General features: G+C 51.3%; 2 protein-coding genes across 6 annotated transcripts in view; one reads left to right on the top strand and one right to left on the bottom strand.

The window, feature by feature from the left end:
• The window catches only part of STRN4 (striatin 4), a gene marked incomplete at its 5' end in the record, with an annotated part of 27,596 nt that extends 17,934 nt beyond the window's left edge, over positions 1-9,662 (bottom strand). For both annotated transcript variants that reach the window (XM_084612354.1, XM_084612355.1), the window contains 4 exons: positions 382-460; positions 759-832; positions 1,578-1,681; positions 9,219-9,662. In XM_084612354.1, coding sequence (XP_084468480.1) covers positions 382-460; positions 759-832; positions 1,578-1,681; positions 9,219-9,662 — 701 coding nt within the window. The remainder of the gene's footprint in view (positions 1-381; positions 461-758; positions 833-1,577; positions 1,682-9,218) is intronic.
• On the top strand, positions 9,104-19,405 carry FKRP (fukutin related protein). 4 transcript variants are annotated; one of them, XM_084612360.1, is made up of 5 exons: positions 9,112-9,148; positions 11,679-11,817; positions 11,931-12,065; positions 12,753-12,790; positions 17,120-19,405. In XM_084612360.1, the coding sequence occupies exon 5, from the start codon at positions 17,258-17,260 to the stop codon at positions 18,764-18,766; it is 1,509 nt and encodes a 502-aa protein (XP_084468486.1). In that variant the 5' UTR covers positions 9,112-9,148; positions 11,679-11,817; positions 11,931-12,065; positions 12,753-12,790; positions 17,120-17,257; the 3' UTR covers positions 18,767-19,405. The 4 variants fall into 4 exon arrangements, with proteins under 4 accessions (XP_084468485.1, XP_084468486.1, XP_084468483.1 ...); XM_084612359.1 differs by lacking the exon at positions 11,679-11,817 and having other exon boundaries at positions 9,104-9,148; XM_084612357.1 differs by lacking the exons at positions 9,112-9,148; positions 11,679-11,817 and adding an exon at positions 9,545-9,680.

The raw sequence follows: 19,405 nt of genomic DNA, 5'->3' as shown, positions 1-19,405 counted from the left end.
GGCATGGACATGTACTGACAATATTCAAAGGAAAATCCCCTCCCCATCCCCCTGAAATGCAATTGCCTCTGGGCTGGAGTACAGCAGGTGTTTAACAGCACATACCAATGCTGTCATACCCAACTGAAACAAACCGGGGAAATTCAAAGAGGCAGAGTGGAATTGTCCAGTATGGAACAGGCCAGGACACTGGGATTCATGCTCCTGTGGTAAGTTCTTTTAAGAGCTACAATCAAAGTAAATCTCACCTGGAGAATCATCCTAGGGGCTCATCCAACTCCTCCTTCCCCTGTCCCATCACACAGCTCCCCATTCTCCCACTTTCCCCTGGGGGCTCAGCTCCTGAGCCTTGGCCCCTCCCAGGAGGCTCTACATACTCACTGCCGGAGCAGCTGGCGCCCTTCCTTCCACACCAGTGGGTTGCTTTCCAGTGAAGTTGTTTCCGCTGGGCCATTGGAAACTGAGAGGACAGTAAAGAAAGTGTCAGTGACGCATACCCGCCATGGGGAACCCATTCTGGCTTCAGCTCCAGCTTTTCAGTAAGCCACCCACATCCCTGGACCAGCCTCAAACTCAAGCCCTCACCTGTCAGTGCTAGGCTAACCTTTGGGAAGAATCTAACCCTGAGGTCACAAGCCCATAGTATCCCACATCCCAGCTATATGCAATCACAGAAATCACGTCGATATCCATGAGCAGGGGACTGGGCAGAACATATAGGACACTGTGGGTATGAGTGCACTCGCATGGTACAATACCTGGTTCTGACAGATCCGCTCTCTTCTCCCCTTGGTTCGGTTCAGTTCCAAACTTCAGCTTGTGGTATTTTGACCTTGAACGAACATGGAAAAGCGAAGTTTGATGTGAACCTAAAGCAACTGAGGCAACGGACGATTCCCATATTATAGAAGGGGAAACTGAGGCACAGAGAAGCGCAGCAACGTGCCTATGGTTGTACAGTGAGTCTGCTCCACCCACTCCTCAGAATGGAGAGCAGGAGGTCCTGACTCCCTGTATACCCCTGCTCTAAACACCTGGCAATCCTTCCCCTTGGAGCTTGGAATTGAACCCAGGAATCATAACTCAACATGCTTCTCCACTCTCATCTAGTCTAACCACTAGACCAGCACATCCTTCCAGACCAGAGTCAGACACCAACCATAGTCTGGCCCCTTCATGATTCCCTAGGCTGTACCCAAGAGCCAGTAACACCCCAGCATGATATGAGTTGGGGGAGGGTGGCAGGAGGATAGGGGGCTGGCCATGCACCCATCACCGTTCAGAAACCCTTTCAGGTGGACTCATGAGATGGCAGTAGATTTCAAGGGATCACAACTAATGGCTGAGACTTTCATGTCCAAACCCGGATGACCTAACAGACTACAGGACCCTCTCTGAGAGCGAAGGGCCCCGCACCTGTTCTGCTGCTGGAGAAAACGAAGCTGGGGGAGTCTGCCTGGGAGGGGGAGTTTCCAAAGATCCCCCGAAATGTGGAGAGTGACAAGCAGGCCAGCCCAGTCCTCAACGCCACAGCCTTCCCGGGCGTTCCCACCTCCTCTAGCTGCCGCATTTCTTACCTCTCTTGCTTTAAGGCATACTCCAACATCTTTATCCTGCGCACCAGGTCTGTCTTGAGGTTCTCTTGGCCCTTCCTCTCTCCCTGCAGAAATGCCACTTGGGCCTGTAGGAACAAGAACCAAGCCCAAGGTCAGTCAGGTCCCAGAAGGGCTTGGAGCGCAGGTTGTTGGCTCACACCCATGCTGCCCTCACCCCCTGCCTGCCCTACCATGCTTGGAGAGCCCCATACAGGAAGTGCTAGAAATGATTATTTTTTTTACTTATTCCAGCAGAACCCAAAAACAGTGCCAGTTATACCAGCCCAGTTGCTTGTGTACATTGCTAACATTCCCAATCAGTGCAGGGCGTAGGCACTAATTTATTCAGCCACTTTTATCTGAGGATCTGAAAGCAAATCACCTCCCCGTAACACAGGATGCCTCACAGCTCCCTGGGGAGAGTCAGAGCCATTATTCTCCATTTTACAGATTTACCAAGAGGTGCAGTGACCTGCCCAGAATCCCATAGATAGAAAAGCAGGAGCAGAGTCTCAAATTGAAAACAAGACTCCTCATTCCCAGCTCCCCCACCCCTCTAACCACTAGCCCCCACTCTGGTCTATTCCATAGAAGATTTTAACCACGCTTATCACCATAGTATCTGAGAGCCTTCCAGCAGCACACCATGACTACACATCTGTCATGTACTGGTTTCTCCTCCTCTCCTCAGAGGGAGAAGCACCGTGCCGTGGCCTGTCTGGTTTTGACAGGGGTGTCTTTTTTTCTTTTAATATACAGGTACTTGTTGCTGTATTTTTACAGAAGGCAGGTCAAAGAAATGTCCCTTGCAGTTGGAGTGGAAGGTGGTGAGGTTTACAATAGTCCTTAGTTCCTGCGGCAGTTCGGTCTACAGTCTCAGACCACCCCCAGAGACGGCTCTGTCTTCCGCATGGACTAGCTTTACTCTGATTGTTGAGAGTCCATTGGGCCAGAGGAGCAGAGCTGTCGACCACACTCTTTCCCGGAGCTTTAGATGACCTTTTAGATATGTTGGGCCCAGGCCATGCAGCGTTTTGAAGATAAGGACCAAGACTTTGAACTTGATTCGATATTCTATGAGAAGCCAGTATAGAGAGCAGAGGACAGGTCTGATGTGCTCCAGCAGCCTGTGTTGCTGAGGAGACATGCCAGGGTGTTTTCTACTAGTCGGAGTTGCCTAAATGCTGAAGTGGGAGTAGAACCCAGGAATCCCAACTCTCAGCCCCACTTCTCTAACCCACCAGACCCCACTCCCCATCCAGAGGGGGGCACAGAATCCAGACATCCTGACTCTCAACCCCACTCCCCTCCCAAAGGCGGGAACAGAACCCAGGATTCCCGACTTCCAGCTCCCTTGCCCTAACCACAAAACTATCCTTCCCCTCCGATGCCATTGCCAAAACTCTGATAAAAACAGGCCAATTTTCCTGCAGGTGCATCTCGGACTTCAGTGGCATTAGGCAGCTAATTCTGGAGCAGACTCAGCCCAAGGCACTGCAAGGCATCCACAACACCTCCCTCCTCTCTCTCTTTCACACAGCAGCGATCTAGCTAAGTGCAGACCTGCCCGCAAGGAGCTCACTCCCCTCCTCATGCTCCATTGCATTTGAGAGACTGCTCCACTCTGGACTGAGCTAGTGTGTGTATTTTCTCACCCTTCTACAGGCAATTTAACCCAATCACAAAACATTTCTATCACTTAATGACCGTCTGTTGGCTTAAGCCGCGGGAATCTGCACCATATGCCAAACTGCCTGCCAGCTCCTAAGGCGAGATTGCAAACTGGCTCCACCATCCGCCAGCTGACACCTTCTTAAACCCCCCACCCCCAACCACCAGTCTATTAACACAGATTTTCTGCTTATTAGCCAGATTTCCGGTCCGACATGCTCCCATCAGTCAAACCCTGTCCCAGCAAACAGTGATGCTAAGCACCCCTTACAGATTCATTTCCAATCATTTGACTCATGGCACACGCCCAGCTTTCTGAGCTTCTAAACATCAGCTACTTGTGCCTAACGCTCTAGGGTAGCAGAGTGGAACCCCAAAGGAGTACTGTTGTCATCTGTGTAGGGATCATTCCCATCTCCTCCACAACCCCTTTCCTGCGGGTTATGTACCTGCTCAGATGAACCTGGAGCCCTCTCTGGCTACAAGAATTGATCTAGCCCAACTCAGCCTGCCTTTGCATACTAGATCACTGTGCAAGGATCAAGACTAGAATTCACTTTGCAAACCTAACTTACCTTTGAGTACCACAATCTAGTGCAGTGGTTCTCAAAGCCACAAGCCCCAGGAGGGGGAAATGGGGAGGATTGTGATGCGTTGAAATTTTTATTATGCTCTAAAGCAAAAAAGATCTCGCTACCCCACTTCCCACATCCTCTGGCCCTTCAAGGTCATGTGTTCTCGGCCAAGCTCTTGACACACACACACACACACACATTAATTACTTGGGCTTAGTACCAATATCTTCTTTTACTCTTACTTTTATAGTAAGCGGAAGGGGGTGGCAAAAAATTTTAACTTCAAATAAGGGATTGCCAGCTTGCGAAGGCTGGCAAACTCTGGTCGAGTGGAAACGAACACAGGACTAGGAGTCGAGGAATCTGAAGTTCTCCTCCTGGCTCTGCCACTGACTCACAGGGACTTCAGCAAGGCCCTTCCCATTTCGGTGCCTCAGTTTCCCACTCTGTATAGTGTGGATAATGATACCGACCAACCTCAATAGAGGTGGGGGGTGGGGAAAGAGGACTTTGCAGATGGAAAAGGACTGTGCTAACCACTGCTCAGAGACTGGGTCAAGGAACACCGTCCATGTGTGCCAGCACACTCATTCCTAAAGAGCTTCCACTTCTCACAGCAACTCCTAGGGAACCTAACTTAACACTATAACTTCTGGGCCTGCTTAACCCTATCTGAGCTCTGGGGAAGCATAAAAGTCACAGAGTTTGCTGGATCGAGACAAGGATTCTTGGCCCATCACACTCGACCCCACAAACCATCTTGCAGGTTAATGCTATCACTCCCAAGGAGCCTGTGACCCCTAGGGACTGCTTAAAATACTTCACAGATCTTACTGGGTTGAAAGATTTTACAGAGGCAAAACGTTCAGATTCTCAGATTCCTACAAAGACTTCTTGGAGTCCACAGGCACACAGGCTAGCTTAAAGCATTTTTTTAAAAGGCTGAAGCTTTGAAGAAACAGCAGTACAGTTCTAACGAAGATGACATCAAGGTATGCTAAACATCATGCAGGTAACCAAGGCTACAGTGTACTTTGAGTGCCTGGTGTAGAATACATAATTCCATATAGGAAGGGGATCAGTACTTTACTTGTCAGATGAAAATAAGGAAGTTCCCTGGTTAAGAAAGAAAAAAAAAGTTGATAAAATGGAGTTAAGGAAAAAAGTGAAGAATACTATAGTTTTACCTAGCCCTGTAGAAAGCCAAGGAATTGCAAGGTGAAGTCTAAACTCAATCAACTGATAATTTCCATACAGGCCTTTCAATTAAGATCCCAAACAGCCTAACCCCTGTTCACCTGTATGTCCCATTTTGTGTGTCTGCTATGAAAGGTTTGAGTGGAGATAAAAGTACAGCAGTATCACAAGCTAACTGCTCTCTCTGACAACACACACCTTGGAATTTCCACCAGGAATGTGGGAAACTAGACAGGCAGAAAGCAATGGGCCTTTTGGTAGGACTTTTAGTATGCAATCTTTGAAACAGAAAGTCTTAAGCCAAGCCCATGGGTTTATGTTTTGTTTATAAGCCATGGGTTTATGTTTTGTAATATGTCCTTTCCTAGGAACAGCAGGGCCAACGTAAACATACAGCATTCAAATGGGTGCCTTTAGTGGGGCAATAGAAAATTGCGCTGAAGCACGGATAGGCCTGTGCTACAGTTAGCAAATGAGGTCTGCAGGAAGGCCGGAAGTTGCAACCTTCCTTGGGAAACAATCCAGAAGCTCTGTTATGCAAAGGTTTCTTTGCAAATGTCACCACATACACCATTGAGTGGCCAATTCACGCACCAGCTATGCTGGTGCATGAGAACGCAGGTGAAACCCACCTAGCAATGAATGATCACTAGCTAAATCTGTCTCCTCAGGGATGCATAAGCGAGGCACAAGCTGAAGTGATGCAATTAATATTGTTTGAGGGACTTTTCATGTGAATTGCCATGCTATTTTGAATATTTATCTGGCCCGCATCACCATACTATCTGAGTGCCACACAGTCTTTACCTTTGAGGTAGGGCAGTGCTATTAGGCCCATTTTACAGATGTGGAACTGAAACACAGAGAAGCAAAGTGACGTGCCTAGGTTCACACAGGATGTTTGGGGTGGCGCAGGAATTGAACCCAGGTCTCCCACAGCCCTGGCTAGTGCTCTAGCCATTGGACCATCCTTGCAGCTACTTTCATATACCCTCTTCCACTGCTCCTCATCATGCTCTTCCTGGCTCCTTCATTCTCCCCTGGAGTCCAAGTTGCCACAAGGATGCTCCCATGATGCTTACAGATCCAGAGGCCGAACTCTGATGGCACTTTTAAGTGCTCCTGTGCCACAGTGCTCCCTACCCACAGTTATGAAATGTGGGTGGGCAAGAGGATTTGTGGTGGGGTTTCTCTCCTCCACTTTGCTTTTCAACCACATCCCCGCTCCCTTCAACAGCGATGCACATTTGCTGCGGTTGGTTAACTTCCGGCTGGCTTCAGAATGCATTGCTTGCTTGCTTCCTAGCCTCATGGTAATTCTCTCTCTCCCTCCCAAACAGGAAAGGCTGAGGTCAGAGCTGGCTGGACGAATCCAAATTCTAAGCAGCTGCAGGGAAGTTAGAGTATCAGCATATTAAACCAGCTAATATCTCCCAAAGACTATCCCAAAGCATTCTCCCCAACACATGACCTTGTTACCTCCAAGAGAAGTCTCCCAATCTTCTTTCCATCATTCTTCAGCCATTAACCACTCTCCTGGGTAAATGTTATCATCAGCTCCCTCAGACAGCAAATCCCTCCTCATCCCTGACACTGATATCCATGGAATTACTGAGACCAAGCAATGCTCCCCTGGCCTTTTCTTGCTTGAGAATGAGATAGGGTCAAGTGGTCTCCGCACAGGACTGGGAGCCAGAAAATCCCAATTTCTAATCATGGCTCTGACAGCACCCACAAGTACAGAGGAGTCAAGTCACTTCCCATCTCCGTGCCTCAGTTTCCCAATCAGAGAATATTGGCACAGTCTCATGGGGAAGTTACCAGGCTTAATGAGTTAATGTTTACAAAGACAGCACTAGAGAAGTGTCAAGCACAGGCAGCCTACCCCCAGGGTACCTCCTCCTTGAGAATCTCATTGTTTGGGCTATGGAGCTAGCATCAGAGTCACAGCCAAGACTGCATCCTAATTATCTTCTGAAAGCCCCGCTCCGCCCCACCTTCCTCTTCCAGCTTCCTCTTCTTGATCAGTTTCTCTTCCTCCATACTGCTGCTGCTGACTCACATGATTCTCTTCCCTCCCACCAAGGCCTCATCCAATCTGCTACACTCCCACCTGTGCCGCTGGACACACCCTTGATTTTATAAGCAATTCTCTATGGCCTTTTTCCTGTTCCACTCATAACCCCTCCTACACAACACTCCTCAGCCTCACCCTGCAGATTAAAGCTATCTCACTGTTCCCCTAGCACCTCGATCTCATTAAACTCTCCAGCCAGATTCAGTCTCTCAATCCCTGCATATTCCCTTGCCTAGATACCTGCAGCTCTGTCCCATCCATTGCCTTTCACCCCCCTGCTCACATCAAACCCTGCTGCTTGGCCCACTTCAATTCCCCATGTTACACAGACCAGCTATAAGTCATCATATATACAAGCACGCACACCAGAAAGCAGTTTATGCCTCATGTCCACTCCAGCTATGAGGATCTGGAAATCTGAGACACTTTCTAGGGATGCCTTACATCCTGCAGCATCCAGCACACGTGCTAGAGGCTGGCATCAAGGCCTTCTGGCCTGGCATGTGATAAGCTACTGCTCTTCACCTGTTCTCCATGTGCGAGCAGAGCAACAAAGTGAAGTCAATGAGAACTGGTCTATTTTGTTTGCCTCTCTCCTGTGACCTATAAACCCATAAACGTTCAAGGGGATAGTAACTCTCTCACCCAGGCGCTGATGAGTCACTCAGACACCCTTTGCCAAGGATCTCAAAGGTCCTCAGCTCACCGCCCTTCTCCACTGGTATTCGGGAAGGAGAATTCTCTATACCTGAGCTGCTGTTTGGGACAGGGCATTCCCTTGACATCTTCAGCACCTATTTCCATCCCAAACAATTCATCCCTCCAACTCTGTGGAAGTGAATTCACCCAAATTACTAACCCCAGATCCGCTGGCTGTGGCTATTCAGAGAAGTTAATGCACTTAACAGCCCTAGTCACTACTCAGAGAAATTTCCATCCCTGGGCACTGTCAGCATTGTTGTTCTGAGAGGTTGCCATCTCCTCCCATCCCAATTCTAGCCCTAGAGCTACTCAGGGAGAACAGCCCTGCAGGTCTTCATGCCGTATTAAGGGAGATCACTGTCCCCTGCTCCTTAAACAATACCTCAGGAAAGCGACATTCCCTTTGCTCCAAACACCAACAACCGGGAAGCAGCTCCTCTTGACCAGACCCATGGAGGCTATTCAGAGAAGTGACCACCTCCATGGTCTCTATTAGGTGTCCCACCTCAATTCTCTCCTCTCCCACTACTGGGCTGGATGTTGGCTGTGCCCCCGCCAACAACTCCCTCCCTAGTTGCTATGGGGTTGACAGATGCATGTCTCCCCACATGCCCTCACCCCAATTCCTTCCCTGGTCCCTATTGGAAGGCGATAGCTACATTTCCCCCCTCATCACCTCACCTCCCTCTTGGGCAGCAGCAGACATTTCCTGGCCCCTGCCCCAACATTCACCCCAACTCTATTGGGAGTTGCTACGGGGTTGACAACTGCATTTCCTCCCCCCCAAAAGCTCATCCCAACTCCTTCACTGGTTGCTATGGCAGGAACGACAGCTGTGTTCCTCCCCCATGGTCCCCCTCAACTTCCTATTGGAGGGGGACGGCTGCATTTGCCCCAAGTCATTCGCTCCTTCCCCTGGTGCTACGGGGAGGCGACAGCCACGTACCCCGCCCCTCACGCTCGCCCCAAGCCTCCTCAAGCCTTCTTGGACAGCAACAGCCACCATCCCAAGTCGCAAATAAAGGGTCCCAAATTTTTTTTTGTGGGGGAGGGACCACAATACCTCCCCCACTCACCACCCCCCTCTAATCTCTCACCCCAATTTCTCCCTTCAACCCCCTGGTCTCTCCCAAGGTCTAAGCCCCTGCCCCTGTGGGGGGATCCCCGACCCACGGGGGAGGTCCCGATCCTGGGGGGGGGCGCTGACACTCCCCCGCCCCGACCCACGGGGGGTCCTCGATCCTGGGGGGGGCTCTCTGACCCCCCCCCCGGGGTCCCGTCGGCCATTTCCCTCCAAGATGGCGGCAGCGGCGGAGGCAGCGGTGGCCCCGGTAACCCCTCGCCCGCCCGCGGCTCCCCGCGCCCCGGCCCGGCCCGGCCCGCCGCCGCCGCCCCCGGCACCTGCAGCTCGGCCCGCTCGGCCTCCCAGCGGCTCTTCTCGGCCTCGAAGCGGGCCCACTCGTGCTGGATGTAGTGCAGGATGCCGGGCAGGCTGAGCTCGCCGGGCCCGGACCCCGCGGCCGCCCGGCCCGGGGCCTGCGGCGGGGGCGGGGGCGGCTCTGCCCCCGCCGGGCCCGAGGCCTGCTGGGCCCGCACCAGCACCCGCTCAGCCTCCATCATGGATCCCGGCGGCTGCCACATAGGGAGCCGTGCGGGGGGGGGCACTTCCTGCCAGATAGTGCTCCACCAGGAAATGGGGCCCGCGCCGCGGGACGGGGGCAGGGAGGGGTTCCCATGGCAACGGGCCCCTCCAGGTAGGCCTGCTGCTTCCCCCGAGCGGGGGGTTCCCATGGCAACAGGGCCCCCAGGGCCGGCCTGCTTCCCCCCCGAGCAGGGGGTTCCCATGGCAACGGGCCCCTCCAGGTAGGCCTGCTGCTCCCCCTTGAGCGGGAGGTTCCCATGGCAACAGGCCCCCCCAGGGTAGGCCTGCTTCAGCCCCGTACTGTTCCCCCAGCAAGGAGAAGGATTCCCATGGTAACAGCTGCTCCCTACAGGCCTGCTTTATCCCCCCCAGAGCAGGGAGGGAGCAGTTCCCAGGGAACATCCCCCTCCGCCCCCACACACATCCAGAAACCCAAAGCATCCAGGGAGGGGTTCCCATGGCAGACCTCACCCCCCCCACCAGACCTCATGCCCCCACCCCCTGACTTGCTTCACCCCCCTCTCAGAAGAGGCTGAGATGGATTCTCATTACACTGGGGACACCCAGCCAAGTTCCCCCTAGAATAGGGTCACTTCTCTCCCCTGTCCCGAGCAGACAGGGAGAGGTTCCCATTTCAATGAGGGTCTCGATCAGGCCCCCTCAGGACAGGCTTCTTATCCACCCAGAGCAAGCAGGTGGAGGTTCCCCTGGCAACAGGCTCTTCACCACTGTAAGCACAGTCCCACCTCCACCCAGGACTGCATAGGCCACCCCATTGACAGGCCAGCTCCTTTCCAGATCAGTCCTCCCCCTCCCCCCCCACAAAGTACTTTTCTCTCTGCCCCCCCCACCCCCAGGGCAGATCCCTTCTTAGCACAGAGCTGAGATTCCAGTCTGGTTTGGATGAGGACAAATCAAAGCCTGCCTCATCTCCCCAGCCATGATGCTGGAACATTTGGTCTGTCGCCTTAGCTCCATACCAGCCCCTATTCAGAGCAGTCACTGTCCCTTCCTCTCAACTATTCAGGGTGGTCACCATCTCCTTTCCCCATCTACTTCCTTATCTAGGGCAATTGCCTGCCTTACCCCAAATCCACCACCGGTTGGTATTCAGGTTTATCAGTGTGCTTTACCTGTCTTACCTAGGAGGACTCACAGGGCTGCCTCCAGAAATCTTGAGATTTTTGGCTGTGGCAAAGGAGCCAAGTCCAGAAGCGCTGTGAAATTGGGGTGGAATAGACATAGAGGAAGCAGAGAGATGGGACTCTGTCCAGATGTCCTTGGGCCCCACTCTTACACAAATTCACTTACATTCAAGCATCAGTCATTTCCCTGAGTTAAAAATATATAATGTAATGTCAACCTTTTCTTCTTCTCAAAAGCCAGAAACTAGGAGGAGGAAGATATAGGTGAGTGGAAAAGCTCAGGCATCGTGTTGACAGTCTAGAAAGATGGCCATTTTGGGGTAAAATAGAGACAGACCTTTCAAGACCATTGAAATCCAAGGCCCCAGGCATGCTGCTGGAAGGAACAGAACACTGACTCAGAAGCCTACAATCAATGGTTGTTGATTGAATCCCCCCCATGCTTTATGGTGTTGTGCATTGTGATATGTGTGGAACTCTTACTTGGGGCTTTTGTCTCCTGGTAGAACCTAGGCAGGTGGAGAGGTTGTGGTCAAAACTGTCGGGGAGCTGTTTGTAACAGCAGTCATAGAGTCTAATGGTTTTGCTTGACTCCTCTTGTATGACTGAGCAAGGGGCAGCAGAAATATTTTGACAAGGAGCTGGGAAAGGAGACTGGAGCCAGAAATACACATTCTGGAGTGCTCGTTGATGTCACACTTAGCTGCAAACTTTGCCTTATCAAGTACTTTTATTAAGATGATGTTAAAATTAAAAAAAAATGGTACAGAGTTTAAGCGTAGAAGTTTCTGGTTATCCGGGAATAACGTGCAGATTATCAAGTGGTGTGAAGTTTGGTTTAGGATTGGGTGGTGTAAGGAATACATAATCTGCAATATCCCCGATTGGGAGTAAAAGGTTAACAGGTCAAAGTACAGACATTGAGATATGAGGGTATGTCGTTCATATAATGGCTATGTTCAGGTGTGGAGAATAATGAGTGGCTACTCATTTGGTGAGATTTAATGTTCAGTGAGTTTATGATTTCAGTTCATACGGTCCAATGGAAAAAGTCTCTTGGTCCCTTTCTCGTAGTTGATGCACGATGTTGTTCCGGCTCATGGTACTGTCGGTGGCTGGGGATCTTGGTACTGTCGGTGGCTGGGGATGTGTTCGATGTAGATGTCCCTGGACTATTGGATGGTGTCCGAGACCATGAGGCGCCGCATGAGCCGTGCGTAGCGTCAACTGATCCCACGGGTCCACCGCACATACTTGTTGCAGGGGTCCCAGGCAACAACAAAGGTTATTTTCCTGTCAATCATTTTATGCTTCTTTTACTTCTAGTACTGGTGAAAGGGGCCAGATTGACAACCCCGGAGACATCCCCATGAGTACAGCACAGGCAACTAGAGAACCAACTCCCTCAAAACGCACTACACTGGGTGCCTTCTCCCTTCCCTGGAGGGACCCAGTTTAGAGGTAAGACGGGGCTTGCTAAGGTCTCTGCTGCGGCTTCCCACCTGGCAGACAATTAGTGCCAATAGGGATGGATGATTGTTGATTTTTGAATGTGAACATACATCCACTAGGAGTTGGACTGAGCCCTCCCAAACTCATTTCACACAGGCCAGCATTTAATGCTATATACTAATAAAATTCCAGCTGATTTCTTCTGGAAACTCGGAGGATTGGATCCCTCTTGTCCAGTACCTTGTTTCCAAGAGTGGGCGGTACCATCTGCTTTAGAGGAAAGGGCAAAACACTTTAGTAGACACTTGAGGAATAGCCTAACCATAGAGGAGAAATTTCTTCCTCACCCCCCCCCCATCAATGAAAGGTTCGTGTCTGCCCAGAAGCAATGCGGTTTATATCCTTTTTATATATATGAGATTATACATATAATATATAGAAGTAATACACTACATTATATCCCTTTTTAGCCTTTCTAACGTAACTATGAACATTCTTATTATCCATATAAAGTTTGGCTCCAGAAGGTAGGGAGGGTTGGGTCTGAGGTTCTGGTCCGGACCAACTTTCTGTTTCTGTTCCACTTCCTGATTCCTTTGTCTGAAAGGAAACAGCATTAAAAAAAAAAAAAAATCAGGGCTGGTGAAATACTTTCAAGGTCTTAATTAATCTGACCTGTTTGATTTCTCCTTTCAGAGTCCCCTTTCTCAGATGTCCTTGGAAGAGAATGGCAGGTAAATATGCCTCCTGTAAACCACATTTCATCTGGACTCTGTCTAGCCTCTCACTCTCACCCTGTCTCTTCTTGGACCATTGTGGGGTAGGATGTTTTTAAAGGTGTCAGAGGTGTTCTGGTGTCTATAGGAGGGGACAGTGTCAGCTTGAGTGCACTGCTTTGAGATATCTTCTTAGAAGCTTGAGGAATGGGGACTAAAAAACAGGCCAGGGAGTCAGGACTCCTGGGTTCCACTATTCCCAACTCTGCTACTGACTCACACTGGCAAATCAGTTCCCATCTGTGTGCCGCCGTTTAAGTGGGGATAACAATACCTCTCTCCCAGGCAGATTGCGGAGCTTAGTTTATTAACCATCTTTTAAGAACCATGCATGGAAGGTGCTAGAGCAGGGCAAGGGATTATTAAGTACCTTTTAATATAGCTTTGTCCTTTTCAATTTTACATAGATTTTCCCCCCACACACACACATTGGGAATGGAGCAGAGATTAATACAATCGCTTTTTAATGACTTCAAGCTTATGTAAACCCATCGTCTTAAATGCTGCTTGACACAGGTTTCCTTTCAGTCCTGCAGAGCAGCAGGGGAGGAGACTAAGGCCTGTGGTGCTTATAAACAAGTGATTAAAAAAACTAAACCCATGCTGACAAGATTGTAAGCGACAAAACAGCTACAGACGAAACAGCTACAGAGCCGTGGCTTAACAATGCAAGAAGCCTGCTAGTGGAAAAGCTTTCCTGAGACCAGGCTTCCTTTGCATGCGGAGAAAACTCAGCTTCAGCCTCCTTGGGGAAGCTTAGGCTTTGTCTACACTGCCAAGTGAACAAACTTTTGTCATTCATAGGTGCTTCTAAAAGCCCCCCCACCCCCACCCCAAGACAAAAGTTTTTCCATGGCAAGTTGCAGTGTAAACAGCTTGTTGTCAGCAGGAGCACTCTCCTGTCAACACGGTGAATCCTGCTTGTAGTAGTAGGAAGTACTTTGTACCGACAAACAGCGTTTACACTGCCCGTGTTTCTAAAAGCTGTGTAGTGTAGACAAAGCCACAGAGATGTTTTTAATTCTGAGGGCAGTTCATCTTTCAAGTGACACTGCTGCCTCCTCTTTTAATTCTCGTCTGCAATTTACAGTTTTAACAGCTTAAAACTGGGCTGGTCACTGTGGCAGAACACTGTTTCCCAGGCTAGGCCGTTGCAGTCCCAGGCAGAAAGGAGTCTGGTTTAGTACTAATGAATAATAGTTTGCTCTTTTCCAGCACCCTCTGCTTGAGGAACTCCAAGTGCTTTACACACTTCAGCTAAGGCCAGATCTGTACTGGAAAAGGTTTGCTGGCATAGCTAGAGGTCAGACTTGATGATCACAACAGTCCCTTCTGGCCTTTTCATCCATGGGTGCATCTTATGCTGGTAAAAAAAGTGCTTTTGCTGGCATAGATTATGCCAGTTCCCTGAGCTAAATAAGCGATACCAGCATGACTGTGTCTACCTGATGGCTTTTGCCAGCATGGAAATGTCATCAAAAAAATCACCCCCCAACCCACATTACTATACTGGCAAATGTTGCTAGTGCAGACCTCTCCTAGCTGAATCTCCCAAAAGAAGTAGGGAGATAAAGATACCTGCATTTCATAGCTAGGGAGACAGGTGCAGACAGCTCAGGTGTTATGTCTAAGGTCACACAGTGAATCAGTGGCAGAGGTGGGAATGGGATGCAGGAGGACACCCTGCTCTGACCACTTAGCCACATACCCAGTCCAGGACTGACTTCCAACTTCCCGGATGGAATCGCTGTGTGACATTGCCTCTTTCTAGGTTTGGTTCCTAAGTTCCTGCAACTTGAAGTGGGAGCAGCGTTGAGGCAGCACAATGAGGCACTGCAGGGCTTGCTCCGCTTTAAACCGTGTTGCTGCTCCAGGAGCTCGTTGACCTACTGGGGGGAGAGTAGCTTTAGCTAAAGGAAAATGAGTGCATTGTGGGCTCTTAAACTCCAAGGCAACAAAGCAAATCTGTCTGCTTGGCTTCCTTGTTTGAGCATCGTTATCACTAGGAACGTGCACAGCTCTGGGGGACAATGTTGATTACTTGGATGCTGCAGCTCAGCAGAGGGAGCCAGCCAGCCAGCAGAGGGAGCACAGAACACTGTTTCCTCAAAAGTCCCACAAAAATAGTGATTTCTGATGTAGAATCTGGAGGATGTTTCCACCCCAGGCTCTATCTATCACAGTGGGTCGCATTCAGAGCTTTAACTGCTTGACCCTGTATCTTGTCCAATGGGATCGGAGAAGAGCAGCTGCCATTTGCTGAGAGCATCGTGTTAGATTAGACTTGAGCTCAGACCAGAACCCCCGAATGAGACACCTCCAAACTTTAGGAGAGTTCAGATCTGGGTCTTAGCTTCGGGGGTCGTCTCTTGCGACCTGGGAGGGAGATCCTGGTGATTAAAGGTGCACGGTATGTGGCTATAGTTGCATGAACAGAGCTCTCCTGGGATGCAGGGTGTGTTGCTGACAGATGGGCTCCTTACAGTGCTAAGCGGTATTCCCAGGGCTGGTGAGAGAGGGAGGGAAAGGGTGGACAGCTGTACCAGGGACTCAAGCTCAGGGGGATCCCCCCAAACATCTGTGTAAATAAAGTGACATGGGAGGAGGTGGGGCCTCAGCGAACATGATGTACCAGGTCCCCACATTTTTTTCATCAGGCCTGCCTGTAACAGTGCCCCTAGGTTAGGAGGGCAGGCGGGTTTTCTTTTCCTAGATGACTGGGTTCTTGTTGTGCAGGGTGCCGTGCTCTGGGTTCCCCACCCCTTCCCCCTGAGGGGAAGGTGGGTTTGCAGAGAAATTAGTGCTTAAACGGAGGCCTTGATCCCTCTGGGGCAGTGGTTCCCAAACTGGGGTTCACAGAACATTACAGGGGGCTCACCAGAAAAATGTCACTCCTGGCAGCCAGAGGACCCTGGGCATTGGAGGCAGCAGGTGGGATCCGGTTGCAGGGCAGACGGCCCGAGCCCCAGGGAGAGCGGGGCCGGGCAGTTGGGGCTGGCAGCCCGAGCCCTGCCCCCATCAGCAGGGGAGCCAGCAGTCCAAACCCCAGCACTCCACGCAGGGCTGGCAGCCCGAGCCCCAGGGAGAGCAGGGCCAGGCAGTTGGGGCTGGCAGGCCGGGCAGTTGGGGCTGGCAGCCCGAGCCCTGCCCCTGTCCCTGTCAGCAAGGGAGCCAGCAGCCTGAACCCCAGCACTCCGCGTGGGGCTGGCAGCCCGAGCCCCGGCAGTCAGCGGGACCTGCAGCCCAAGCTCAGTGGAGCTCAGTTGACCAGGGCGGTCAATGGGGTCCAGCAGCTGGAGCCCCGCGGAGTGCGGAAGAAATTTAAACTTAAATCCCTGGAAATATTCATTTTTAGGAGGGGGTTCATGAGATTTCACAATTTAGTGAAAGGGGTTCGCCGGCTGTTAAAGTTTGGGAACCACTGCTCTGGGGCAATGAGCCAGCTTGATACAAACAAGATTAAATAAAGCAGCCCCCTCGTCATGGCGCATCTCTTGTTCTGGGAACTTTAGCAGTTAATGTAGGTTGAGAAGCCATGTGCACTAATTCAGAACTTTCAGATGGTCTCCTTGCTCCTGTTTTCCCAGCAAGATGGAAACCCCAAGTCCCTTAGGAGCAATCCCGAGCTCAGACATGCCTACAATACTGAAGTCTGTCCTCTCCACTGGCTGCAGCTCCTTTGGGAGTAGCAGTTCGGTCAGCCAGTTCCAACCTGCGCTGACTGGCTGGCTTTGCTCAGTGGTTGAGCTGTGCTGATAACCAGCCAGTAAACACAGACTTCAAACAGGCTGGGTGAGGGAGGCTCAGACTGGAATCTGAACACCACTTTTGAGGGAGGAACTGAGAGACAGGACTCCTATAGCCTATTCCTGGTTCTGCTCCTGACTGGGGAAACTGAAGCACGGAGCGGCAGTCACTTGTCTAAGGCTGCACAGTGGTTCAGCGGCAGAGATGGGAACAGAGTACAGGAGTTCTGAGTCCCTGGCCCCTTCTCTACCCACTAGACCATGCTGTGTCAATGAGGGACAGTGGAGAGATTTAATTTAGGGGAGGCCTTAGGTGAACCTGAAGAATCAGGGGACTGTGTTTCTTATGGCAATCAGCTGGGGGGAGCATCTTTCTTTAATCGGACCATTTATTTTAAACCCTTTTTTCCATCTAGTATATCTGTCTAGTAGCCCCTGCTCCAATTGTAGGATTGGGGAGACAGCCCCTGAGCCGTGGACGCAGGCTTTCCTCAGTCGCAAACATCCCTGGCACTCAAACTCCATCTGCATTTCTTTCCAGGGTGACCAGCAAGTCAGCTGAGTTGGGATGGATGAGCCCAGAGCCTCCTGGGGAAGCAAAGGCCTCTGACTGCCCCATGCAGAGACCACAGCCACATAACATCGTTCCCCAGGTGAACAGACCCAGCTGCCTGGCAAGATGCGCATCACGTTCTGTCAGGGGGTCCTAGCGCTTGCGATTGTCATCAATCTACTGATACTGTACTACGTCTCGAGGCTGCAGCAGCGGATGTTGCACAGACACAGAGACCACGTCCAGCCTAGCTCCCGGCTGCTGCCTGTCTCCCAGAAGCTCGGGGTGACTGTCATCATCAGGGAGTTCGAGGACTTTGAGAACTACGTCCCTGGTGTGGTGAAGTCCTTCCTGAAGCAGAAGCCGGAGCAGCCAGTCATGGTAGCAGCAGATACCTTGCCGTACCCTCCGCTTGTATTACCGGATGTTCCCAACGTCCAGCTCGTGATCCTCAAGCCAGCCCCTGACCAGTCTGCCCATGTGTCCAGGCCTGAGATGTACGTGAAGACGGAGTATGTGGCCCTGGTGCCTGATGGGGTCAAGGTTGATTCCACAAGGCAGCTGGATCGTATGTTAGAAGAGTTCAAAGCCAACCAGGGCAGAGTTCAAATGGTGGCAGCACCCGTGCAGTCCCTCGCTCCCCTCCAGTGCTTGAACGTGAAGGTCAGCCTTAGAAAGTGGACTGCTGAATACAGTGCAGCGCCTTCCACCAGGGTCTGCACAGCCCTGAAGGGAGACGCCGTGATTCTGCTGCGCACAAAGGATCTCTTCAACCTTTCCACTCCCTTGGCCAAGCCCCTGCTGACCTCCCTCTTCATCCAGACATCGCTGCGGGGCTGGACGGTCCGAATCCTTGATGTCTCCTTCTCCTCAGCCCACCAGCCTCTGCTCAGCTCCTCGCACAACCAATGGAAGGCAGAGAACCGCGCCAAAGCCAGCCGGCTGCAGCTCTTCCGAGACTTCGGCATCAAGCGGGTTCTCCTGGAGGATGGGAAGCAGCAGTGGTTTGGGTGCAGCAAAGAGACGCCGCGTTGCTTCAGCACCGTCCATGATGATACGCCGGAATATCTCTATCAGAACCGCTGGACCCCGCCTTGCTGTCTACAGGCCCTGAGGGAGACGGCAAAGTATGTCATCAACGTCTTGGAGACGTCTGGAGTTCGGTACTGGCTGGAAGGCGGGACGCTCCTAGGAGCTGCCCGACATCAGGACATCATCCCATGGGATTATGACGTGGATCTAGGGATATACCTGGAGGACATTCCCAACTGCGACCTCCTCAGGAACGTAGAGTCTGGCTCCATCGTGGATGAGAAGGGCTTTGTCTGGGAGAAGGCCATCGAGGGCGACTTCTACCGTGTGCAATACAGCGAGCACAACCACCTGCACGTTGACCTCTGGCCCTTCTACCCCAAGAATGGGCTGATGACCAAGGACACGTGGATGGACCATCGGCAGGATGTGGAGTTCCCGGAGCACTTCCTCAAGCCCCTGTTACCCCTGCCATTTGCTGGCTTCACAGCTCTGGCACCCAACAACTACCGGAGCTTTTTGGAGCTGAAGTTCGGCGCAGGTGTGATCGAGAATCCAGAGTATCCAAACCCAGCACTGAAGAAGCTGGATAAGGAGAAATAAGCAAGAACTCTGGCTTCTGCCTCTGCATTGGGGCCCAAGAGAGCATCAGACTCTGAGGCCCAGGGAGCAGGGATCCCTTTCTCCTTCTGAACATATCCCTGATGCCAACGGAAGGGAGTCATTCTGGTATGAACCATGCTGCTGCTAGGGCAGCTGTCTGCCCACTGCTGCTGGTACGGCCCACTGAAGCCAGGAGACTCTGAAAAAGATTTTCGGTGGCGGGGGCAGATAATCAGCTGAACATGAGCTCCCAGAGCGATGGCTTGGTCACTAGGGCTAATGCAATCCTGGGATGCATCAACAGGGGACTCTCGAGTAGGAGCAGAGAGGTTATTTCTCCTCTGGATTTGGCATTTGGTGCAACTGCTGCTGGGATCCTGGGTCCGGTTCTGGTACCCACAATTCAGGAAGGATGTTGATAAACTGGAGAGGGTTCAGAGAGCCACAAGAATGATTACGAGATTAGAAAACCTGCCTTACAGTGACAGACTCCAGAAGCTCAAACTATTTAGCCTGACCTATTGATTGTGTATTAATTATATTGATTGCTTAAAAATTCCCCATTAACACTCTGAGGTTTGGTAGGTTCTTGTCTCCAGATCAGGCCCAATGTTATTAAAATGAAAGTTCAGTTGGGAA

The sequence above is a fragment of the Lepidochelys olivacea genome (assembly GCF_965140295.1).
Source record: "Lepidochelys olivacea isolate rLepOli2 genome assembly, chromosome: 23".
Lineage (NCBI taxonomy): Eukaryota > Metazoa > Chordata > Testudines > Cheloniidae > Lepidochelys > Lepidochelys olivacea.
Note: the sequence above shows the minus strand (reverse complement) of the source record. Positions and strands in the feature narration are given on the sequence as shown.